This window comes from Ambystoma mexicanum, chromosome 10, assembly GCF_040938575.1.
Source record: "Ambystoma mexicanum isolate Mex_15411 chromosome 10, UKY_AmexF1_1, whole genome shotgun sequence".
Classification (NCBI taxonomy): domain Eukaryota; kingdom Metazoa; phylum Chordata; class Amphibia; order Caudata; family Ambystomatidae; genus Ambystoma; species Ambystoma mexicanum.
The window spans coordinates 243693052-243720045 of NC_090932.1; the positions used below are offsets into that span (position 1 = coordinate 243693052).

A 26994-nucleotide genomic window follows, 5' to 3' on the forward strand; every position below is an offset into this window, starting at 1 on the left:
AATAAGAAGATAAATAAAATAACGGCCAGCCGGTGGCAAGTGCAGAGTGAGTGCAGACATAAGTGCTGGTGGGGGGACTGTAGGGATACAGAAAACAGTCCCAAGGGGCAAGGGTTGCCAGGGAGGCAGTGCAGGCGTGCAACTGGCAGGGCATGGGCCCGAGATCAGATGGGTGGCTAGGTAACCAGTGCATTATCAGTCAGGACTTCAGCAAGGGAGAGGGGGTGAGAAAGCAGAAGCAAAGTGGAAGGTTTTCAGATGCTTCCAGAACTGAAGATGGTTTACATCTTCCACCAGTGAGGGAAGGCCAGGAGTTACAAGAAGGAAACAAGATCCCTCCCCTAAACATCTCCCAGGGAAAAGAGATACCGGACTCAGAGGACCCATCCAGCAGCACCAGAACTGGTACCCAGCCAGCACACAGCATGCCCTGCTAGGTTCTGACAGCAAGCTTCCTAGGTGGGAGGTGCCAGAGAGTCTCTGGACAAAGGACAAGGCTGTTGCCTGCTAACACACACCTGGGCTTTGGGCCATCCGCCTTGAAAGGACACGAGTCCTGCGAAGAAGCTAAGATGAGTTCCATGCAAGCATCATCCAGCATCCATCTTTTTAAGGACAATTTCGAGACAGTCAAGTCCTCAAACCACATCCGGCTGCACTGCTGAGTGCTATCACACCGCAGTCACCAGAGCCGCCCGAGACGCCTCGACCAGCATTCCAGATCCGCCAACCAGCACAGAAACAATGATTCTTGGCCCGAGTCACCACGCCGGACAGTCTGCTGCCGAACTGCCTGTCACCTGGTACCCGCAGCTGTCTCCAGCCACTAAGTCTGTTTTATGGACTGCAAAGCACCCTGGAACCAACTTGACGCTGTCGAGCACCACAAACTTCTTCAGCACCAGGTACATTGTTGTTCTGCCCCCCCTGGTCCTTCTCTCAAGGCCCTTGGAAACAGTTACAACCCTTTGCCCTTTGGTGTTTAAACCAAATAACCTTGAACAGTAAGACTGATTGCTTTACCAACTACACTCCTGTCAGTATCCAGAGTGCATCCATTTCATTTGTGAAGATGTCTGTCCTCTGTGTTCCTTTACAGTGTGTGTTGTAATTGTAGTGTTCTAGAACTGTCTGTTGTAGTAATAATAAAGTAGATATTTGTATACAACCTTGGCTGGACAGTCCCTTTTATCATTGGATAATAATTGTATTTTCACTGTGTTGCAACTAACCAATGATCCACAAACTTTTGCGGAGATAAGCCTGCCATTTGGTCCGTGTTAACAAAATTGGCAGGGAGGTCTTATAATGTACTTGTATTCCAATCTGTTCGAATCCATTCTTGTGTACTAGAGGTGTGGGGTTGATTGATGGTTTAGAAACCGATATTCATCCCTGGACCACTGGTGTCCCGGAAGTTGATTTGTCACACCCTTTGTATATGAATCAGCACATCAAATTCCAATGATATGGCACTTAACCCTCCAGAAGTGACATTTTAAAGAAAAGTGTCAGGGATACAGCTACCGGGCCCACAATGTCTGCATGTTTATGGGCTGGAGTAGATCAAGAGGAGAGGCAGATTCTTAACCAGTAGCATATCCAGTAAAATGCTGAGATATTAGTAGGAATCAACGCATTCCACTCTGGCTTCAATTATTTTCCAGATTAACTTATGTTGTGGCCTAATTGGAAGGACCTTAGTTTAAATCTCTAACAAGTAATTTCCTAAAGAGTTTAGTTGTTGTTGAAGTCCAGTGGGAGTACCAAGTCATCAGCATAGCTGAACCATTGTATTCTTAATGTGCTCAAGCTCAGAGGAAATACATTGTCATTCAGTATTCCATAGGTAGTTAAAGAGCTTCTGCTTGATGAGTAGTTCCAGAGACCAACAGGATGGGTAAAAAAGGGAAAACTCTACCAATTTCCTCATAGGTGGAGAAGGGATGATGTTACATTGATGCTCTCGAAAGGAGGAATTAATTTAAAAATTGATAAGCCAAGGGCCACTCCATATAAGTAGGAATGGGGCCTTGCAAGGAGTCGTATTGTCTTGAACAAACATAAGATTTAATTTTTGGCTGTGGTCATGGGTAGCACGCACCCAGCACTAAATCATGAAAACCCAACATGGAGTGATCATCTACAGAGGTTTAAACATGAGAGTATGCATTAATATCGCAAGAATGAACATTCAAGGCACTATAGGTCTAATTTTCCTGATTGATAAGGTGGACGATAAGTTAATAAAAGCATTAGGGCATTGTTAAAAATGGAATGCATTTTTACAAGAATGGTGGTATTTCTGTAAAAGTAGTGGAGGGAAAAGAATGTTTCATGGCCACCAGATGGTCTTTAAAAAATAATGTGGTTCCCTTACTCCTTTTATAACGTCTATCTAAAGGGATGATATTGTAGTCCGGGGGATGGTCTGCATGCACCAGTACAGCACATGGAGAGGGAGTTATCCAGGTTTCAATAAGTATCAATTAACTCAGTTTGGGAAACAGACACATTTTTCTGTCATGTTTTGAGTATTTCTGTGAAGTGTACTGCCATCTGACAAGGGTGTAGAAGCTCTTGATGATTTTGTGTTATTCATTAATAAAACAATGCAGATAATTCCATCCCTGAAATGGTAATCCGCAAATCAGATCCCCCTTTTATAAGATCCATGTCAAAAGCATATTGTACACTTGTGCTCTGCTGTACCAACAGACTTATCTGCAGCACCTGGTATCCTGTGGCATTGAGCAGGGTCAGAGGTCACAGTTGCCCATTTGACAGCTGCCATGACAGCCAAGTCTCTGCAGCGCAGGATATGCATTTAAGATATGCACCCCGGTACCCAAAAACTCTATAATTATGAAAATACTGTCCTGGTTGCAGACTAATCTTTACATTTAGGCTTTACCTGAGCTATGGTTTGGTGGATGGTATTTCTCATAAGTATTGCAGCCACAGCAATTTGATATCACACATGTGTCAGCCGTTTGAGCCCAGATTGGCAGTGAAAGGATAATTTGTATTCTCCCCAGACAGGATTGCCCAGTTTTAGCATAGGGCATTGCCTCTCTTGGTTCCTTTGTTAATGGCAGGTAACACCCTCCCTAGAGAGACAGCCATTCCACAGGATGCTGTGCTGGAAACAGGAATCAAAGGGCAACTCCATTCACAAGAAGAGTATCCTCACACCAGGGTGCTGCATATCTACAGGAAATTGTCTTTAATGAACAGGGAAGAGGAATGGTTAGTGTAGACAGAGGGAGCTATTTACAGCTGGAGGAGAGTTTCATCATAGTGTTTCTCTCTACCTCTATCTTTCCTTCTTGTCCCCTCCACTTCCCTGTAGCACAAAGAAATTTGGGTGAGATATCAGAAGGCAAAGTCCATTTGTGTCAAGAAGATATTGGACCTCTACAGCAGACTAGCTTTAGTCCAATAGTCCAATCACCCAGGGACATTTGCAAGTAAAAGAAGTGGTCTCACACCACTGTTTCTGGGAGCCCGTGAACAAGGACCCATTTTGTCCATGTCACTGGGGTGGGACTCAAAGCAACCTAAGTAGTCACCTGCTGCTGGAGCAAAAGCTACTTCTCCGGTAGCCATAGTGGTACCAGGACCTCGTGGTGTTGAAGCAGCCCTGCAGGAGTGCACCAGCCTCCCAGGAGGTTGGGTGCAAGAGACAAGGAATCATCTTGTCCCTGAGACCCTGGATTGCGACTCCGTCACCCTGGGAACCAAGACAGCCAGATCCTAGTGTTTTTGCTGTAAAACTGCTTGGAGCCGTGTTTCAAGAACTGTTCAACACATTTGAATCACCAGGACCCTCCATTGCTGCCTGTGGCATTCTCCTGATCTTCAAATTGCTTGTACAGCACCAGGAAGCCTGGTTTGCTGTTGTAGAACTGCAAAGACACATCACAGATATTACTCACTGATAACTGCCCTCCTGGTCCACTTTGGGCACTAAACACTCTCTAGGTTATACTAATTATTTTATGTATCCAAAAATATATCCTTTTAATGAACATTGTGGTTATTACTTTCCTTACCCTCTGACTCATTACTCAGAGTACAGTATCTTGCCATCTTTACATATTCAGTGTACTTTCCTCATGGGTAGATTTTCTGTTTTAAGTTTCTATGAATATATATAAATTGTAGGTGTGAACCTTTAGCTCCGCCCCTTTACCCAAATTTGGTCCATCTCCAGAATTAGTAAATGCACCGTTTGTCCATAAAGCAGGTTTATTGTACAACCGGCTGGGAGGGGGCTTAGATGACATCTAATATTCACACTAACCCTGGTCTCCCTGAACCATACAAAGAACACATATTATATTGAGTTTGCAAGAGTTAATACACTCCCCAGATACTGTTACAAAGGCATCCCCCCCAAACATGATTGGTTGTCCTGTACAGGGAAATCTAAACCCCACACAGTTCATTGGACACAGACATTACAACACAATCCCCTAAAAATGTATAATTACAAAGTTTACATTTTCAACACACCGCTTCCCAAAAACCAGTCCATATTTGGCGGTAGCCTTCCCTCTTAGTTACTCAACAACAGAATTCCTATTAATGACACACATGGACCTGCCCTTAAAATATGTAAGCACATGAATGCGAGATTAAGACACATAGATTCCCTTTTGACCTATTTGTGTTTGCTAACTGCATTGTCCAACCTGTCTGGTGTCAGATTTTTATGATTACTGACCTTTTCTATTCACATCAGTTTGGCCCATTCTCTGAGAACACAATAACTCTCCTGAAATGTATTACTACTGGTGTCTGCAAGTAGAAGCCACCTGTTCAAACAACCGTGTGATTTTCCCAAATCCCTATTCCTTACAACAATGAGTTCTCCTGTTTACCCGAGATAATATCTTTCCAGCACTTGAGCCATCTGCAAACTGACCACTGCCAGCCCGTTGACCAATGTACAGAACCTGTTCCCTGACTGTGACGGCCCTTTGCAAGCCTTCACTACAATTGTAAAAACACCCTTCTAATAAATCCGCAATATAAAGCCCCATGATACACAGAACAACAGCTCCCACCTTTCCTGTCAGTCTCTGGCTGGCCTCTCTTGGTCCTCTTCCTGCTCCCACCTGCGAGGCTAAAAACCTTGAGGTCATCTTTGACTCCACAATCTCCTTTGCTCCTCACATCTCTGACGTCTCTAAGAAGTCACACTACCAGCTGCACCTCCTCAGAGGTATTCTTCCTTTCCTCTCCTTCCCCCAGAAGCTCATTGTCTCCAGAGCTCTGGTTCTCTATAGGCTGGCCTGTTGCAACAGCCTCTTTCTAAATCTGCCTGCCTCTACACTCCACCCTCTGCAACTCATCCAGAACATGACTGCAAGGCTTTTCCTTGGCCTTAAGCCCAGGGATCGTATCTCTCCAGGGCTGAAATCTCTGCACTGGCTTCCAGTGGCTGCGAGGATTAAGTTCAAAACCCTTTGCATTGTTCACAAGGCCTTCTGGGGCCTGGGGCCTGGGGCCTCAATACCTTCAACTCTCTCTTCCTAAATATCTTCCTTCTCAAACTCTTTGCTCATCTGCCCCCAACTTCCTCGGATTCTGTCGCTTCTCCAAGCAATGATTTGGTGGTAGATCTCTTTCTTTGGCTGCGGCCTCCCTCTGGAACATCCTCCCTGCCTCCCTGAAACTTGAGGAGAACCATCTCCAGTTCTGGAAGCACCTCAAAACCTTTCTCTTTGCTTCTGCTTTTTCTCCTCCTCTCCCCTGCTGACCTCCTGGCTGAATCTGGTACTGCACTGGTTACCTGGCCACCCATTGATCTCGGGCCCAGGTCTCGCCCCAGCCACTCACACACACCTGCCCTGACTGCCTGGCAATGCCTGCACTTGGAGACTGTTTCTGTATCACTACAGACCCACTACCCGCACTTGACACCTGTTGTCTGCACTTACCTTTGCACTTGCCACCCGCTGGCCATTACTTTTACTTATTGATATTATTCTAGTCCCGTGTAATGCACTGTGCCTTCCCTCTCCCCCTGCACTTTCCCCTTCCCCCATCCCATGCACTTGCGCGATCTGAATGATATCTGGCCTAGTAGGATTGTTGTCTGTCCTCCCTTGGTTCCCCCTCCCTTGCCTCGCCGTGCCTTGAAACACTTGTGTATAGGCGCGGTATGAATGCCAAATCATATCATATCATAACCACACCTCATATATTTAATATCTTTTACTAAATTTGAAAAATACATTCATTCAGGTATTCCATTATGTGTGCATTTTATAGCTATTATGATCTCCTCTCATGACAACCATTCCTACAGCTAAACATATTGATCTCCTGCTTCACTAGAGTGGGGAGGGTCCCTCTGTGTGACAATGTTTCATTGTTATGTTTCTGCACACTTGAAAATCTACAAATGTATCGACTCTACACAAAATAATACAAATTAACCTAAATGTAACATTTATTCAATTTACCATAAATATTGTAATAGGTGTAGCAACTTGCGAAATTGACAGACATGACGATGATAATGTGTCCACTCCAGTCAGTGGTATGGCGCGCCATGTACAAACTTTTCCAATTTCCCAACACTTGCAAGCTTTAGTCAATTCAACGAGACAATTTAAAAAAAGAAATGCAACCTATACTGCATACCTGCTCCACAGACAAACTAGAAGTGCATGGCATGACACTCCCTATGTGTCAACTAGCAACAGCACAACCAAATTACTTAGAAAGTATTTCTCAATTTTCTCAACTGGAATGGAGAAAATATTAACTTTGTGTCTAAATTGCAGAGTAATTCTAAAATGTATCATTGACGTAGAACAAGGTTTAATGGAGTAAATGTCACAGTTGTTGGCTTCCAAACAAATCCACATGACAACCACATTCAGTGTGTCAACATCCACTTTGACAAACTTGCAGAAGTTAAAGAAATTGGCTGCACAATAGCGCTTTTCCTTCTTTTGAATGTCATGGATGTATGCAGAGAACAATTCTGTCCATCTCTTGCACATGCTGTGCCTATTCACAAATCACAATGTCTAACCCTAGATCACACATTGATTGACTTTGGCAGCACAGTCTTTAAAGAAGGTTTGAGCTACATAGCCCTTTCACGTCTCCGTACACTCAATGGCCGCTTCCTAGTTAACTTTGATGCAAACAAAGTAAACACTGACATTCCTTGCATTCGAGAATAAAACAGGCTACATGCACTGAACACCACACATGTAGATGTGTACCCTTTACCTCAAAAAATAAAACCTTTAAAACAAAAACTAATAGAAACAGAAACTATAACAGATGTCCCAACAATACTGCTAAAGAAACAATGACAAACTGCTTTTTCATCAAATAATACAACCACAAAACTGTCTAGTACAAACTCAACTACACCTCCCCCAGAAGAGAAAGAGACACATGTCTGTTCTAAAAAAAAAATCTGCAGGCCCATCCAACGATGCAGAGAGACAACTCTCTGGTCCATTTAAAATTCAGCAACACTACTGGAGTAAATTGCTATGCAAATGTAACAATCAAACCTCTGTTCCAATAGCCACCAATTGTTCAAAACATTTACTTAAATGGCTCAGACCAGTTGTGTTTGCAAATGCTCATCCTTCATATAAATCACACAAATAATCCTGAGGACTGTACTACTGTGCAGGAATGATAAAATGTACCATAAACACAGAGGAAGATCCACAAGAATTGCTAATGTATTTGCAAAAATATCTTCCAGATTTCATACCTGTGGAAACATACATGCACTCTCTGCGACCATGTTTCACATGCGCACATCCCTAATGAACAATGTGTATATGTAGCCATACCACATTGTGATTCCATTCCATTTCAGCAGCTTCTGCAGAATGGAAATCAAGGCATATTAAGCCCTTATTGCAATTCAAACAATTGTTCCAGCATACAAATAAACTCACATAGCCAATGTGTGATATTAAAGGTACAATGTAGACGGCAATACAAATAACTGTAAGCCCACTAGCTTTACACATGGCCAAGTATCTATTGAAAAGAAAACCTTGACAAAAGTAGGCATATTATACCACACTGGTGGCAAAACCACTTCAGGGCACGATACTGCAATGCACGAGATAGAAATTCCCAGGATGCAATAAGGATGCTCCAGTTTAATTAAACACTTAAAAGAGTAGAACCAGCCTTTGTAAATCATGTGCAGGACAACTATAACCCAAAAGACTCCATGAAGAACAATTCAAGATTGTCCCCAGTGACAAGAGAAAACATACAACTCACATCAATATTAGCTAAATTCCAAATAAATGAAGGGTGAAATAGGTCCCAACATGGTCCCATCACACGTGACCCATAATTGGACAACACTGTCTATTCATTAGTAATGTACAACGGATAGGACACCTGCCTTACTCCTTACACATATCCCCAGACACTAGACACCACAAGGCCAAATACAAAGAGCTAATGGCCTAGAAATGAGGGATGGTATATTATTTAATTGAAAGGAAAGCAGTCCATGGATCTCTCACCCCCTACTCCTGTCTGGCTCATGTCTTGACAACCTGTTGGTAAGAAGTCAACCAATGAAAATCTCTAAGGTTACTCTGCCCATGAAGCAAAGTGGCAGCCAATTACATGTTACAGCGATAATGGGCCTCATTACGGGTCCAGCAGTAACCATGCCAGTGCTACGGGCAGTCTGCTACCGGACCTATAAAAAATTACTGTGCCTAACTTCCCTGTGCCACCGGGCTATTTTAAGTCCCTCGGCAGGGAAATCAGGGGCAGGCAATTTTGTTAATTACCATTTCCATAGAGTCCCATAGGACCCTATGGGAATGAGGACATGGAAGCACCAGCACCGTTATAAACGGTGCCGGTGCTTCTGTGATGGCTTTGCCTGGCATGACTGCTGTGCCCAGCTGGGTCAGACATGTTGGGCACAGCGGCTCCGTGAGGCAAACCCGTAGTTTGCCAATCTGGAAACTACGGTGCTGGTAACCTTACCAGCACCGTTGTTTCCGGACCGGCAAACTTAGAATGAGGCCCAATGTCTTTTTACCGTTATCAATTTAGATATGGTCACAGGAGGAGCCATCAGACAAGCATTGCCCAATTAGAAATCTAACCCCTAGAGAATGTGTATGTAGTCAGCACTATTAACCAGTTCTCGTATCTTGTAGGTTTTGGTCATTAATATTATTAGTATTATTATGTTGAATATATAAACCATTTTTTTTACAAACTTAATTTAAATTTTCTTCTCAAGAGCTCCAAAGGTAACATACATTTGAGAGACGGCATACAACATACTCCTCCACAACCATCCTTTCTGTTCTCTTCACAATCTTGTCACAGCTAATGAGTTAACAATTTAACAATTCAACTCCCTCCCCCCAACCCCCTTCTTCATTTAACCTAGTTGCTTGGTTGAAAAGGAACACCATGACTTGGCACATTTAAGTTCAAAACAAGTAAGTCCACCCTCTCAAGGCATGCTTATTCACACAATGGAGACCCCTCGAATGAGCTTTGGCTTATAAAACATTTGTTCTCTGTCCTCCAAGAATTTGTGAATAGGCACCCAGAAATGTAGGTATTTCGGGTACGAGCCATATGCCAACACTGTTACATTTTCCATCACCATTATACTCCATTCTAAAGTTTTACGGGAAGCGAGTGCAGCTCGAATCACTGCGGCGAGATGTTCTCGCTTCACGCATGTGTTACTTTGAATCTGCGCCCTACGTGAGGATCTTCCACCATAAAACTTTAGAAACTAGGTGCTGAGCAGACGGAATACTGCTGCTCGACTGTGACAGCGTGTTCGTTTCTTGGTCCCTCGGAAGAAATCTGGGATTCAACACAGGAAGTGTAGAGACCTTTTGAATTCCTTTCCTATGAACTCAATAGAAAACACAGCACCATTGTGTGTTCAACACAAGACTTTTGAATAGAGACCTTCCTGTTTGGAACTAGGACCAATCTGAACAATATCAGATCTCAAGAAACCCAATATACAAACCTGAAGAAGAGCTATCTCTCTGAAAATACCTCCCCTCTCCAGCTCTTCTCCCTCCGGGTCAATGATTTTTTGAAAGAAACAAGCTGGGGGTAGATCTCTATCTTCGGCTGGGGCCTCCCTCTGGAACAGCCTCCCTGCCAATCTAAAACTTGAGGAAAGCCATCACTGGTTCCGGAAGAACCTCAAGACCTTCCTCTTTGCTTCCGCATTCGCTCCCCCTCTACCCGGCTGATCTGCTCTCTCTTGGCACTGTACACCTGGCCACCCTCTGCCCCCTGCACCCAGGTACCTGCTCACCCTGCCCTCCTCCTGCACTGCCTCCCAGGCACTCCTTGCACTGGGGACTGTATCTGTACCTTACAGCCCCCACCCCATGTTTCTTCTTTTTCTGCACTTATCAGACTTACCCAGTCTGCTGCCTTAAATACAGCACTTGTCACTTGCTGGCTGCACTATCATTGATTTTCTATTTATTTTTTATTTATTATTAATTATCTGCTCTCCTCTGCACTTTCCACTCTCCCCCTTCCATGCACTTTTTCCCTTTTCCCATTCCCAACCACTTGCGCGTTCTCAATGTCACTGTGCCTAGTAAGATCGTTGTTGTTGTTGTGTTGTGTTCTCCCCTGTTCCCTCCCTTGCCTAGTTGCGCTCTGAAACACTTGTGTATGAGCGCAATACAAATAAATTATCATATCATATCATTTACAACGGTATCTACACGTAGAACATTAGACCAAAATCAGAGTGAACCTCCACAATCACATTTTCCATTCTTCCATATGGCACTCAGACCCTTATTCCAGCTGACCTTAGCAAACCCAGCGATTAAGTCGCAATCACCAGATCACTGCTTATGTCTCTGTTATTCCAATAGGGTCTGCAATTTTGGCCTCTTTGTTACGACCTCTCGGGCGGGGCTGTGCCGGCTTCCATTGCCCCTTTTTGGGTCTATTGTCCCCTTCCATGTTTCCAGACAGGGTTTGTTCCCTCTCATTGGTTCCTACGACCCCATCCTCCTTCATGAGGTTGTCCATTTCCTCTTCTTTTGAGATAGTATAGCGTTGCCCCTTCCACTCGAACCGGAGCCCAGTCAGGAATGCCTATCGATAGCGCACTTGCCTTGATCTCAGTCAGTCTGTAACCACCCTCAGGCACTTTCGCTTCATAAGTGTGGCTTGGGCCAGGTCCTGGTAAAGCTGGATCAGTGTTGAATGAAAGCTTATAGGTTCTCTTTTCCGAGAACCTTGCACGATATCTTCTTTCAGGTGAAATAAATGTATATGAGTCAGCACATACGGGGTCAGATACCTGTTGAGTTGGTTGTAGAGTACACTCTATGTGTCCGATCCAGAACAATGTTCCTCTCATTCGTGGGCCCAGAATTTGCTTGAACAGGTCCGCCACATATTGTTGCAGGTCAGTGTCCGCCATGGCTTTCGGGACCCCTCGAATTCATATGTTGTTACGCCTGGATCCATTTTCAGCATCATCTTGTCTGTTTTGTACCCGGTCCATTTGTTGTTCTAACTCCAGTATCCTCCTGGCAAGTACATCTTTTTCCTTCCCCTGTTCTGCTACTGTGGACTCCACCTCATCGACCATTCTCTCTACCGCTAGGATGCCTTTGTTGAGGTCCACAATGGATTTAGCTAGATCAGAAGCGCTGTCCTTAATGTCTTTTTTAACTCCTGCAACATTGCCAGCAGTTCCGATTTTCGTATAGGAGGGTGCTCCAACGTTCGTGACTGATCCAGAGGAGGGGAATGTATCTGCACAGTCGCCTGCTGTTGGTTACGTTTATGAGTTTCAGCGGTTTGCATCATGGCTTTAATATCTCCGGACACTGTGCCTTTCTGTTTCGTCGCATGTTTGAGCCATCCTTGACTGTGCGGAGGGGACTTGGATGCCCCTGAGTAATGTTCTTAGGACTTTGCAGCATACTGTTATGACCAATGGCCCCGACAGTTGCCTTGCCCTGGGTCTGTATGTGCCCATCGTGATATGCGGGTCAATCGGCTGGGTTATGCTCCGTGCCCAGGCTTTATGGTGCCCCCAGTTCTCCTGCTATGACAGATGCAATGGTAGGTATGTTGCCTCAAATGTGCCCCTAGAGGTGCCGCCACCTGTCTTCCGCCCACCAAGATCTCAGGTGCAGTGGATACGTGCCAGGGGCCTGTAGTTGTGCTTTTACATGCTTCAGCCGTTCGGGGCCATGCAGAATCGACCAGGCTACAGTATGCTGCTAGGCTGCAGTATTCTCCCAGTTGCATTGACTTCCCCACATGTTCGCCAGCCTCCATGCGCTTTGTTGTTTACCTAAATTGAGAGACGCGGCTTTGCCGCACCTGGGTAAGTAAGTTGGTAAATCCTTCTTAGGTCAGAAATGTCTTATTTGCATTTGGTGCTCAGTTAGAAAGGTGTCCAAAGATATTGGCGAATAATGTGTTCACACTGTTTCTTTTGCCATGAGCACTGTTGTGACAGTGCTGTGACCGAATACATCAATCTAGTGCCCATTAATCCTCATCTTGACAAGTTAAATGCACTTAACGGCTGGTGCTTTTGCATGTCACAGACTGCCTTGTGAGAAAAATCAACAGTAGCTTGGTGCTATTGGGTACTGTGCTTGCATGTCGATATTGTCATTGCTGCATGACACTCCTGTAGCTCACATGTATTGTCTCTTGTATTGACTTCATACTGCATCAAATATGATATTCTCCTTACTTAATTGATGCGGCTTTGGCGCTCCTGCTGGGAGTCAGGATATGGGGCCAGCCGACGGCGCTCCGGGCTCCCCCTACAGCCCATTATTTCAAATGCGTCATATCAGAAGAGACCCTTGGATCCGTTTGGATTCTCCCTCCAGCCCCTCCATACCTCCGCAGTGTAGAGTTGGGTGAGTTCCCCAGCCACCCCAAGTGTCTCCTTACCCGGGCCGCCCGTTATTGTAGAGGAAGGGCTTCACCATGCAGTCCTCCATGCTTTGAGCTTCAGCTCATCGGACGCTTCACAGGCGTATGTCCTCTCCTTGGCGGTCAGTGAGTGTACTGCAAGGCTTTGTCCTCCTTCTTGGCGCCAGATCAGCTCGATGGTCTCCCCGCGCCTTTCTTCATCGGGCACCAGCCCCAGGTCTTTCTCGCGTAACAGCCGCCATCTTGGCGGGGGTCTGCTTCACAGATGAATCTTCTCCCATAGCTCTGCAGAGAAAACCATGTGGCTCCGCAGACTCACTCCATCGGCTCCCGGGACATTCCAACGCCTTATGCTCGTTTTCGTTTGGGCCACTCGATGTGTTTAAAGGAGGATAAGGGCCTTGAGGTGGGGAAGAGATGCAGAGCTTACCGAGAAGGCATCTGCTGACGTCCTCGGCTGGTGGCGCCACCCGCATAAACCATTGTTTTTGATAATCGTGCAGAGAATGCGAATAATTCAATGCTTGTATGCTGTCCCTGCTTTATTTTGATGATAATAAAGTAGGTTTTGCCTTGCACTTTGTCTATTTCCGTTATTGAGTTCAGTTTGAAATCGCTTCAGAACCTCTGTGTAATTATGGACTTCCCAGGCCGGCTTAACACTTAACACTACCTCTGGCCATTTACAGACAGGTCCCATTTCTCTAGCTCACAATACCATTTATCTCTCTCTCTCTCTCTCTCTCTCTCTCTCTCTCTCTCTCTCTCTCTCTCTCTCCTCCCTCTCTATCTCACTCTCTCTTTTCTTTCTCTCTCTATCTGCCTGTCTCTATCTGAAATAGATACATTGTACCCCTCAAGGAACAAAACAAGAAAACAAGCATCCGTGAGTTGGCAAACGAGGGAAAGGGGTGGTGTGGAAACTCAGACATTACCATAACCTGCTGAGGCTTATGGAAATCAGTTAAAGTTCAGTTACAGGGCTATTTGAAATTGGAGGACCATAGTCACCCGTTTCCCCTTCATTAGAATGTATGGATCAAGGCATATAGTAATATCTTTTCACTTTTAATTACGAGTCTGTCAATATGTAGGTATGTTTAGCTATGTTATATCACTTTAATTTGCTTGCATTCATGGGGTAGTATCAAAAGTATTGTCTGTAGGTGAAAACTGCTAGTTGCTAAGTAGAAACTTTCAAAGAACTGTATCAATATGACTAGGGCCAACACCAATTCCCCTAATATATCTTGTTCAGTCCAACTCGACGATGTTCATAAATTATATAACAAGTTTAATTCCGAAGTTCCTACTGTATGCGTGTCGGTGATATTGGGGTAGCTTAAATGTCAGGCTTTCAGAAAGCAACAGGCTCGATTTATGAAAGGAAGATGGTCCTAAATAATGAAATAGTTTCGTGCTTTCCAGCTACCTCATGCTCATGGGATAACACATCTTAACTATGCCAGATCTTTGCATTATCCCTATGAATAACAGGGTTGTGAAAACGTGAAATAAGAGACAAAGGGGAGCACATGGTAGCTTGCCATTGGGATCCCTCGAGCGTTTCACGATTCGAAGTGTCAAATATTCAGGTTGATAGCTCCCTTTCTTAGCTGCACTCACCTTGAGCTGCATCATCTCTTTAAGGTGAAGGACCTTTGCATCTACCTCTACAGGTCTTATGCCCTTTAGTGCCAGCAGGTTATGTTGCAGGCAGGGCCCTCTGTTGGTACAGTTGACTGGAGATACCTAGTGAATGCTGGAACAGTGCGGGTGAATTAAAATACTGTTCATTGATGCTCGGAATGGTTCAGGCCTTTTGGTCTGGCGGGGCTATGACTTTCATCTTGGTGGTAGTGGAAAGGCAACAGGCGGCTGCCAACAATGAAGAACAGGTAGAACAGGGGGAGTGGCAAAACAATTCTGGGGCTTAGTACATCAATAGTCAAAGTATTACAGGGGGAGTGAGGGCACCACAATGTGATGTCCTCTGGGCTTACCCCTTCAACGCTTTCGAGCTACAAGTTCTGTCACTTCAATGGCATCTTGGTTCTAGTTGGACATCTCTCACAGCGTGAGATTCAAAACTTTAAATGAGGCTGACAAGCAGGGAAGAACATACCAGTTGAGAACCGGGAGACAGGACACATTAGTACTAGTCCAGGTATTACTTTATAAGTAAGGAACTCTGGTTCCTCCAAGGTAGCAAGCAGAGCAGTGCTTCACCAGTAGTGTGTCTTGAATGAGTATTGCTGCTTTGTCCTCAGGATGTGGAAAATGGCATTAGGGTAAGAGTATGAGCCCAAAACTGAGCTTGCGTTTATTGATACATTTTGATGACCAAACACTCAGTCAGGGTTGCCAATCCAATTTGCCTGGGCTGTTTCTCAGGTTAATTTGTTAGTAAAGGGCTCCCTCATATTTTAATGCATTCTAGTGTGTCTAGCTAGAATTGGCCTTGGTTCCCACTGCCTCTGGAAATCCCAGACAGGTGAGCCATGAACAAATACTGTTACATCTCTGTCTCAGACATATATCCAAATTAGCTATGACCCATGATAGAGTGCCGATTGGGTATTCGCTGAAAATTATCCAAATAACTACCAACCCCGAGTTTTCTACACAGTTAGCTGGCAAGGCTATTTCCTTGAGGAACATCTGCCGAAATGGTATTACCAATCCACTGATGAACTTAGCATTCCTAGGATGCTTATTAAGAATGACATCCGTGTTTAGACCTGGGGATCACAGCCTGGCAGGGAATAATGTAAAATAAATATTTGACAGGTAGGATGAAAGTGTGAGTCCCCAAAAATGCAATCGAAAATCCCAATAAGAGTCAATAATGGACACACCCCAGGATGGAATGAGACCAAGACCAAGTGTGGGTGAAAGTAAAAGTAAAGTTTATCTAAAACCACAATAGGGCAAGCAGAGAACTCTGCAAACTCTGAGAGCGCTCTGCCCAACATCACTCTAACAGTACATCAGAAAGGGTTACAGTGTCATAAATGACTTAACCACATAAGTAACAGAAATCACATTATCATTGGCAGGTTTACAAATCCAGTATAGTAGTATAGGCGCCGCCTCCAGATGATTGGGTAGTTGCTTGACGGGAAGGCGGACATCACGTGCTTTAGCAGGGCTGGTCAGTGCAAGGTGAAGGTTATTGCCCCCGGATGGGGTGATTGATACTAACTCTCTAATCTAGTCATTCCTTCAAAGTACGCAATAAAAAGACACTCATAAAAAATATTGTTGACATCCTGTCAGTGTCGGGGGGAGAATCATATATTTCGCACTTATCTATAAATGCATTTGTCTTGCGCACCTGAAGGGGGGAAAAGTATGGGGGTCATCTTTGTGTCAAGAGGCAGGGAGGTGACAATCTGTGTGGGCCTGGTAGATGTGGGAGATGATACAATTGTTGCATTAAGGCATCAGTGAGACATAGGCCTCTGGCCGCTGGACTGTACTAAGGAAGGAAGGAAGGAATGGGTGGGGGATGTGTATGTTTGAAGGAGGCCCTTTGGCTCTTTGAGACTGGCCCAGTTAGATCAGTGGAATTATACGTGGACCAATGACATGGGGTTCGATCATGTCTACTATTGTCGCATATATCATAGTCACCAGGGCTACAGAATTACTTTTATTTAAATCAGTCTCGTGGTCAAAACCATTTATATTGATACATGATATTCTTATAAGATCTAAATAAATTTGCGAGTCTACACAATACGGAGAAACAATTGAGCATGCGGGCCATACATTTTGCATTATAACAAACTAGTCATCTAGCATCCCATACATTCGCTGGGGGTCTTTGATGGGGAATGATATGTAACCGACATTATAGGACAATGACACGTGGAACATGATATAATATTCACTGCAGTGATTTAGGTAGGTACATTATTGATCGTTCTGTTGCATCTCACTGAGACAGCCCCCTTATACATAAACACAGGAGGGATTTAATAGCTTTGCAGAGGGGATTAGCATTGTAGGTGAAACAGGGTGGCACCCGGTCGTGGGGTATGCATCTGCTACATCAAAAGGGGTATGAGATTGGGGGGGTTATATATGCCATATATCTTAAGGGTAGCGTCTGCAAGTGATGAGGCATGTTTGTGGAGATGGATTGTTTTTTCTAGGCCCGGGCTCTTGCCCAGTTATTCACAGGTCAGTGATGGAAGGCGATAGATACAGTGTTAAACTGTTAAATGTTTGCGCTCATTCTTGCATTGGAACAGGGCAGCTGCAGAGACACCAGAGGGGAGGAGGTGGGGGGAGTGGCTAGCTAACTGTATGCCGCGCCAGGGGAGATCTTTGGGCCTGCAGGCTGGCTTTGCTGTGAGGCCTGTTTTGGCACATACAAAATGGAATCGGGGATCGTTACAGAATGGAGTTGGTAATCAGCCCTCCTTATGGATGTTGTACTGGTATGTGTCGTCCCGAGGCCGTCCGGCACCTCTGGCCACAGATGCATGGGCAGTCGTGGGAAGAGCATAGCGTGCATATAAGGAGGGAATGGAGGGGAGGGGGACAAATCGACCTTTCCACCCATACAAGGATTTAAAAAAAATAATTGAGGGATGCTGGATCAGTGCTGCAGCTTCGGACCTTTGGTCTCACACAATTCAGGGCTTCAGCTCCGGACATTTGGTCTCACCAGGTTCAGGGCTGCAGCTTTGGACCTTTGGTCTTGTACAGTTCAGGGCTGCAGCTCCGGACCCTTGATCTCGCACAGTTCCGGGCTGCAGGGCCGGAACTTTGATCTCGCCTGGTTCAGGTATGCAGCTCTGGACCTTTGGTCTTGCACAGTGCAGGTATGCTGCGCCGGACCTTTGGTCTTGCAAAGTTCAGGGCCGCAGCTCCAGACCTTTGCTCTCGCACGGGTCAGGGCTGCAGCTCCGGACCTTTGGTCTCGCACGGTTCAGGGCTGCAGCTCCGGACCTTTGGTCTCGCCGGATTCAGGGCTGCAGCTCCAGACCTTTGGTCTTGCACGGTTCATGGCTGCAGCTCTGGACCTTTGATCTCGCACAGGTCAGTGCTGCAGCTCCGGACCTTTGGTCTCGCACTGTTCAGGGCTACACCTCGGAACCTTTGGTCTTGCACAGGTCAGGGCTGCAGCTCCGGACCTTTGGTCTCGCACTGTTCAGGGCTGCACCTCCGGACCTTTGGTCTCGCACTGGTCAGAGCTGTAGCTTCAGACCTTTGGCACTTGACAGTAATGTAAGAATGCATGGAGTTGGCATCCTGTCTGCCTGAATCCTGATGACCAGTCCACTTCATGCACTCACATTCAAGGTAACCAGTGAATGCAGGATGCCTGATTACATTGCACCCACCGACAATCTCCTACAATGATAACGTGTGATTCATTTAAAAATATTTAAAACACCTGTGCTGGTGGGTATCTTGTATGGTTAAGTGTATAAAAGAAATGCATCACAAAACAGTAGGCCCTGCCAGTCCTGCCATGAATAATGATGGAAAGTGACAGCAAAAAATGAATTCAAGCGCTAGTTAATATGTTAATTTCCTTATCCACAACTGCATTTGAAACCAAACTAACTATTGAAGGAGCCCTGCAACCTGTTTATACATTTCACACTGAGTAAGTTGTACCGTTTGCCCTGCTGGAGCCACAATGTGCTGTCAACGAAAGAGCTGCAAGCCACATGCAAGTTGTCGACTTGGGCCCACATTAGGAAGGGACATTCCTGTCATTTGCATGGAGCAGTGTCCATTTGTCATATGGATTTCATATTTCCGAAACATTCACATAGGGAAATTGGAACTGGGGGATTGTGCTAAATGTGTGCAGCGTGCAGTGCACACACAGGTTGCCATTTGGGAGGGGCCAAACAGGGTTGGTTCTCCCTGGTGTCCCTTATGGGGGGGGTCACAGACTGCGACCGCTTGTCGGGTCCCTGACATACTTCCAATGGCTGGACAGAGTGCACAAAAAAGGCCAAATACTGTGAGTGCGGGCGGAATGAGGATGATAGCCTTTGTGTGATCATGCACTGCATTCTGACCTATCAGTGACGGCTAATGCCCCCTCTCATTAAAGGTGCATTTAGAGACTGCACCCACCCTTGTGGGCATCCTCGCGCATCTCCTAAGGGTAAAGAGAAATCCAGCAGTTTGTAATGCAGCAGGTATGTTGACCTGACCCTTGCATTTCAGGCCGCAGGCGTCTGACACTAATGTTGTTACTAGTGGTGCTAATCAGAGGGGCGATACATTTTCCGCCGTTAAAACACATAAAGCCATATTCAGGTATGGACCTCCGACACATACTCTTATGTTTTTCATGCGTTTCCTCTTTTTCATGGTTCTGCTATCTATCTTTTCCTGGTTATTTAGTCTTGTTTCGACATCTTTGATTTTTTCCCCTTGATGACACCGTTTCCCCCTTTCACATTCCTTGGCACCCTTCTACTTCCAGTCCTTTACACCGCCCCTTCTGTCCCCTCAAACTCTTCGAATGTGATTTGACGTGTATCAAATGTATGCCGTTTTTTAGGTCAACTTTGTATAGGCCCATTAATGGTTATTAATGCCTGCAGTCTAATGAAATAATGAACAACAGGTTTTTGGGTGTGAGTTATCTAACGGAATTTCCGCACACTATGAAGCTCATTTTCAATTGAGAAGTAATGTGAATGCAAGGCACAAAGGCCCTGACTAAGGCTTTAAGACCTTACATTCACGCCACGGCTCATTTTCAAGCATTTGTATGGCGGACCGCAGGGGCGGAGAACAAATTGCGTTTCCAGCGCTCCCTTAATCTCTGCCACACAAATTCTCCAGCATTGCCTACCATGTGGCAAGGGCAAGCAATGTTCCCTATTGAAATGAAATCCTCCCCATCATGCAAACACGCCTGGGAGGGTTTAATTGTAACTATACTCTCTCCCTGCTGGCAGGGAGCGTGTACAATGGATCCCTATGTGGTCTGCCTGCTTTATACTTGTGCATCTGGTCCGGCAATAAGAAACCGTGCAGGTGTGAGAAGCTGTTGCATTCCGCCCCTCCGCTCCTCCATACAAATGCTTGAAAATGAGCTGTGGCGTGAACGCAAGGCCTTAAAGCTGTACTTCTTTCATTCACGTTACGGCCCAAGTGAGCTCCTATATGGGGCTGAAATTGATGCTATACAGTGTATATTGAAGAGTAACATGCCCGTTCCTGCAAGATAATTGAAACTGAATTTTAGTATATGTTTAAGAAAAGAAATCAATTGGATTGTTACTCCTGTAAATAACAGTGTCCTCTCCCTTCGCAGGTGCATCATCCGGCATTATAGACCTCTTGCCCTCGCCCACGTCTGCCAACAGCTGGACAGCAGGCCTATCGATGGACAGCAATGGGATGATTTTTAAGTTTGACGGCAAACAGGGGGTTAAAATACCCGACTCCATCGTGCCAAAAAACCTGACGGACCAGTTCACCATAACGATGTGGATGAAACACGGGCCGAGCCGCGGCATGCGGGCCGAGAAGGAGACCATTCTATGCAACTCTGACAAAACAGGTGAAGTCTGCCACTGCCGGTACATGTGCTCGCCGTTTGAGTGTGAAAGTAGCATCCACCATGCAGTGGTCCAAGTGAGCGGCAGCAGTTGGGAGCGGTGCTCCTCTACTTTTTTAAATTAAGTTTTACTGTTCCTATACTTTTAATTTAAAAAGAAATCATTCCGGAAAGGTTTTCTTTTCAAATAAAAGTGTTCGAAGAAGTTGAAACTTACACTGAATGTTCCCTTATACAGCAGGTGCATGTATTGTGTGTTGGGGTTGGTGGGGAGTGGGTGCAGTCCAGCAGGGAACATAGTTCCAATACTTCTTTTCGTACACTTTGACCAATGCCACCACAGGAGTATTTGATGTATGGATTGCAGCGTACTACAGGGTATTGTCCGGGACATTCTAATACTGACCCTCTACATCAAAGGCACTGCATGTCCTCTTTTCAGTTTGAAATTGGCAGTGGCACGTTGGTATTGCAAGATGATAAAGCTATGTTCAATTCCTTTATGTATTTCCATTTATCTAGAGCTTTTACTGCAAGTCTTGAATAATGGTGAAAACAATTTAGAGTGAACACTCTCTCTATGCACTTGCACGCTCTGAATGCTCTCAAGGCCTAGTAGGACCGCCTCTCTCTGTCATTGTTATATTTACCTTTCACTCACGTTCCCTCCCTGTTGCACTGTGGGCGCTTTGAAACACAATTTACTTGATGTATAAGGTGCCTTAAAATGTGCAATAAATAAATAAATAAAGTGCCAGTGGGGACCAAAGCAGAGAGGAGGCTGATACCTCTCTAGGGTGTACATACTGGGACAGTGCAAAAAGAGGCAGGCACGTCAGAAGTCTCCTGACAGGCGGATGCCCCAAAAATGACAAAAGGGTTCAGGAAATGTCAGGCATTTGTCAGGCAAACACCTACACTGTCCACACCTTTGCATGTTTCCTGATGTGCTTAGCATTCAGTATTGCTTTGCCATGTTGTGCGTCCTGCACAAATGTCACCATTACACTTAGGGCGTATTGTCCACACAAGGGGAGTCAAGGGGTACACAGATTGGCTCTGCAGGGCGTTCTGACGGACATTGTAAGGGGCACACAGGCCAACCTATAGTGGCAGGGTTAGTACACACAATTAAAAATAGTCGTGTTGCTCACAGAAGAAAAAAACAGTTTAATCTGAGAATAACCCTTTAAAAGAAGGTAGGAGATTTTGATAGAAAAAATAGTATATGTTCTTGGTAAAATAAGCTAGAAAAATGAAATCATTTAATGACTTTAACATTGTAAACTGGCTCCTTTCAAAATGATACAATGTTGTTTTTTCCTAATTATTACTTCCAGTATATATTCTAAACAAAATAATAACGGTACACTTCTTAATGAGATAACCCAAAACAACCACATACATTTATTCTGGTAGAAGTTTATGATTCAAAGGAGAAAGTCTGGCACACCCCTGCTGTACCCTTGCAAAATACCCCTATGAGAAAAGGGAAGGGGACACATATCACAAATGAGAGTTCCTGTCAGATTGAAATTTGGGATCATAAGCATGTACATAGCTGTTTATATTTGATAAATATGTCTCAGGAAAATAGTGGAATGTTTGAATTACTAAGTCTAAAATGCACACTGGATTTGGTGCTCATGTATCTTTTCACAACACACCACCCACAATTAATATGTTTGTGACCATGAACCATATACTCTAAAACCGACAGCCTAAGGATTTGGATGTGAGGATCAAATGGTTGCAGTATAATTTTACACACCAGTGGAGTCCACAGAGTGCTCTGCTGCTCATAGTTCTGTGTACCTCTCCTGCAAACCAGCAAGTAGGTAGAGATTGAGCCTGCTTTTAAATTGTTCCTCAGACCTACTTTCTTTGATGCAGAGGGTAAAACATTCCAGTGGTGAATGGCCAATAGGAAGCAGAAGACAGAGTCAGCTCATGGAATCTGTGGGTCAGAGAGGCCATTGAAAGTTGTAGAACAGAGCTCCAGAGTGGAAGAGTAGAGTGAGTTCAGATCTGATATTATGTAGTGGGATACACCAAGACTAAACTTGAAGATCAGGAGTAAACGGTGGGCAAGCAATGTTCACATTAAGAGCCATATTGTTTGATAGTGGTACATTGAAAGCACAACGATATGGAAAGGTTGTAGAGAGTGCATGTGGATACGTTGGGCTGGGATTCAACATGTGTTGATTCCCAGTCTGGAGATAAGGGTGTGTTGTAGGGTGAGGAGGACAGGAGGTAGAGATTGGCAGAGTAGGTTTGGTATAGGAAGAAGATATTCTAGGTTACATCAGAAATGTGGTGATAATAGAAGTTAAAGGATTACAAATGTACCTTGTATACCTTGGGCATAGGGGAAAGTGGTGTGGCCCCATGACAGATACTTGAGGGAATCCCACTGGCAGGAGTGAGGCATAAGAGGTATAACGTGTCCACAGAATGAAGAAGCAGTGTCAATATAGATAAGTAGCCCTCCATTTGAGAGCAGTGTCCTTGAAGCGTGGGGAATGGAGTGTTTGGAGGAGGGATGATCCACAGTGTAGAGATCGGGAAAATTGAGGATGAACGAGAGGTGTGAGTGGTGAGCAGTGGTGAGCAGTGGTATGAAGTTGGTAATAATGAGTGACAGTACGTTCTGTGGAGTGTTTGGGTGGAACTGTGATTGCAGGGGGGTGCACAGTGCATTTACCTCAATGTATTGCACAATGTGATTTAAGGGAAACTCTCTTGAGGGTTTGGGAGTGATGGGCATAAGAAAGTTGTGTTTGCAGAAGAAGGCTTTGTTAGGACGGCAGATAGATATTTTAGAATGAGCTATTTAATGGAGAGAGATTGGGAAGGGAGGAAAGGTGAGAGACATTGACAGGCGCAAGCCCTTTGACCGTGTGGGCTGAAAAAGGATAAATAGGAGCACTTGATGGGGTAGCTGATTGGAAGATGGTTCCCAACTTTGTGGAGGAATTGGGAGAGAAGTTAGAAAAAGGGCATAATGTGGGTTAGAAAGGGAAGAAGATCAGCATGGAGGGGTAAAATGAAGGGGTAGCAAGGGGTTCCCATATTTTAGTGATGCTGGGACAGATGTAAGAGGCAAAGTACTATTTAGGAGAGTCAAGAGCAGAAGTAAGGGCAAGGGGTGAGACATTGTAAGCATTGATAAGAGAATGGCAGCAACTTCACACTAGAGGGAAATGCAGAAATGCATGTTGGTTCTCAGCTATTGGCTATCTAGGAAGATCCAGGTCAGGCAGTGTTGAAGGGGTGGTCTGGATAGTGATGGGAAAAGGGGGAATCCAGTGAAAATTTGAAGTCAACAAAGACAAGTTCTATGGAGTGGGCAACTAAGGGAGAGAGAGAGCTTGGAGGGAGGTCCCAACTTGGTCAAGATAAGGGACCTTTGTGTGAGGATTCAATGTCCTCTTGGTGATAGATGAGATAGTTGGAGCAAGAGTGAAGTGGGAAATGCAAATATGAAGTGGATGAGTGCATTCTCTGAGCCTGAGGCATTAATAAACAGGGTAGGAAAGTGAAGAAATGAGGACAGGAACAGTAAATCCAGTTAGTGGGTGAATTTCAACTGTAATTGATGGGCCTTTTTATTGGTCCATCAAGTTGAGGTTGCCCATGATGACTGCAGGGACATACTATTGAAGAGGTTCAAATATGAAGTTGAGGTCTGTGAAGAAAAAGGTGAGTGGGCAGATGGGTGATAAATGTGAAGGATAGCTAGAGTGTTGGGAACAAGAAGGTGGGAAGGGATGTGTTCGATGGAAGAGGGAGTGAGTATACTGTGAGTGTGAGAGGCTGGTGCTGTGCCTGTTCTGATCGTCAGACCAACTCCACTACTTATTTTGTTAGTTAGGTGAGTGCAAGAAGGTGGTGAAGTCAGTGTGGAGGTCAGCATGTCACCCAATGGAAAATTCAAAGGCAATCTACAAATAAAAAATATACAAATAAAAAAAACTTAGATTGTTTGTTGGTGGTACAGCATAGAATTTCAATTGTGCACTTTACCTTCACATTTGGAGGCAGAGTGAAAAGCACCAGCACTTGAAATGTTTAGAGCACAGGCTATAATAGCTGCAGCATATGGTGCAAAAATATCCATTAAGATGGTAAAACTGAGTACAACTGAGAACAAATGAAAACAGAATTCTGAATCTACCAATGGAGTCTCCAAGTATTTCCACATCATTGTAAATGAGCACAACCCTTAGTTCTTTAGGGTGCCAAGAAATATGGATACCTATTGAGGTGCTTTTCTATCGTATGCACCTTCTTTGGACAATGGTATTTGGGAACCTCTAGTAGAAGAGAGTCAATGACCACAAACAGAGAGACCATAGGAGGCAAACTTCGAGGTAGAAAGATGACGAGAGTGTCACACTGTTTAACACTCCTGAGTTCGTGTCTTAAGAGAAATGCTACGAGGCCTGTATGGATGTGCTAACTATAAAGGCTAAGCAATGGCCCTGTACCTAGAATGTTAAGTGTCTCTACCTGCAGTGGTTTTACGGACCAGCCTCCAGGGACCTCTAAAAAGCCAAGTAAGTTACATACAAAAGTGAACACTGCAAAGTACATTAAGCACAATTTTAGCTGGAATGCAAACAAAAAAAACACAGACAGCTAGTTCTTCAAAATCCCTTTCTGGGGATGTTAATTGTATTCAACACCATACCTAAAGTGTAGATGAAAGGGTGGCTGAGGGCACCCAACCCTGTCCCTTGAATTGTTGGCATCATGTCTCTATAAAAGAGGAGCTAGATGCTTTGCCAAATCATTGACCATATTCCCTAAGTAGTGTGAAGGCATCATGAAGTAGACACAGAAAACACAATAAAGTGTGGGTTATAAACTTTTATTAACTCAAAAAGAAGTTTGGAAAAAAGGCCTAACTTGCCCTTTGCCAACCTGTGATTTTGCCACCTAAATAAAACTAATGATAGTCTGTGTCAGGAAGCCTAAAGCAAATGTTTGTCTGTGTCCAAAACCTATGCTTGCCATCACATTTAATTATAAAGAATGTGTAGGTATGTCAGCCTCAAAATGAGTAGTAAGTTGCATTTTTGAGACCTGTCACATTCGCACTATGTGTTTTCCCAGGAGAGAGTTCTCTCAAGAAGGTTTACAAAATATTATTCATTGTTACATAGAAAAGTTTTATTAGGATTGCAGACACGTGTTTCGGCGATACTTGTCTTCATCAAGGCATGAATAATAAGTTGAGCAGGTAAACGCTTCTAGATGCGGAGGGGAAGGCCCCAGTTTTAATATTGTGTGTGATTCCATATTCCATATGGTAGAGGTATGAACGCCCGGGAAGACTTTACTGAAGAGGCATTGAGGCCTGTCTTCAACTAGTGCAACTTAACCATAACTTCCCTTTAAGAACATTTTTTTCAATTAATTTCATAGGTTTGTATTAGTGCAACTTAACCATAACATCCCCTTAACTATGTTTTTTCTCTGAATATATATATATATATATATATATATATATATATATATATATATTTATTTATATATATATATACAACAACTGAAAATACTTTGTTAATGGGATGTTATGGTTGTGTTGCACTAATAAAAATCCATGAAATTCAATGAAAAAACCTTGTTAAAGGGACGTTATGGTTAACTTGCACTAATAAAAACCCATGAAATTCAATGAAAAAACCTTGTTAAAGGGACATTAAGGTTACAAGTAAAACCGAAAAAAACACAGAAATTCACCAGTTATGGTAAACTAAGCAAATATAACTCGTGCCACCAGCATGCACTGCTAAGACAAAAAAACATTGAACCATGACAATGCATTTTCCCTAATGCTTATAACATGCCAAAATGCACTTTTCATGGTGCAATAGTTTTCTAATATTTCCAAGTGTTTTTAAAAATAGGGCAAACATTGCCCTAGGACTAATAGCGTGCAATCTTTGAACTTGCACCGGTGCAGAGATCAGCAGTCCACTTCACACCCATGTCCTTTATTTCTCCCCTTGTTTTTGGAAAGCTCTCACTTTTATCTCCATCGGATGGGCCCAGATAAATGGCAAGCCTTCTGATACAAAGTCATTTTGTACTGCAAAATGGCTATGCGCTGACAGTGCCGGTACTTTGCACGGCAAAAATACACATTGCACTGTTCCATGAATCCGGGTTTTTGTCAGCCGTGCGACCTCACTTTTCAGCAGTGCAAAGTCACTTTGAACCAGTCAAATATTCCATGAATCGGGCACTAAGAACTTTGCAGTATGGTGTGTTGAAAAGCCCTCACTGTATTGTATACTATAGCTACTAATGGGCAGATCACACTTTAAGCTGAATAGATTTGTTCAACTGTTCATTGAATTAGTACTAAGAACAAGCTCTTGATTATAACGTGCATATTAGATAGAAATATTTAACTGAAATAATGTCACGGAGCAGTGAGAAATGTGTGGAGATAATTGGAAGGAACCAACTTGCTATTAATG

The 26994-nt window shown here is 44.2% G+C and overlaps 1 protein-coding gene across 1 annotated transcript in view; it reads left to right on the forward strand.

Annotated features, from left to right (window-relative positions):
* The window catches only part of CLSTN2 (calsyntenin 2), a 3665407-nt gene that overhangs the window by 2632820 nt on the left and 1005593 nt on the right, over positions 1-26994 (forward strand). The window contains exon 8 of the mRNA XM_069617773.1: positions 20255-20503. Coding sequence (XP_069473874.1) covers positions 20255-20503 — 249 coding nt within the window. The remainder of the gene's footprint in view (positions 1-20254; positions 20504-26994) is intronic.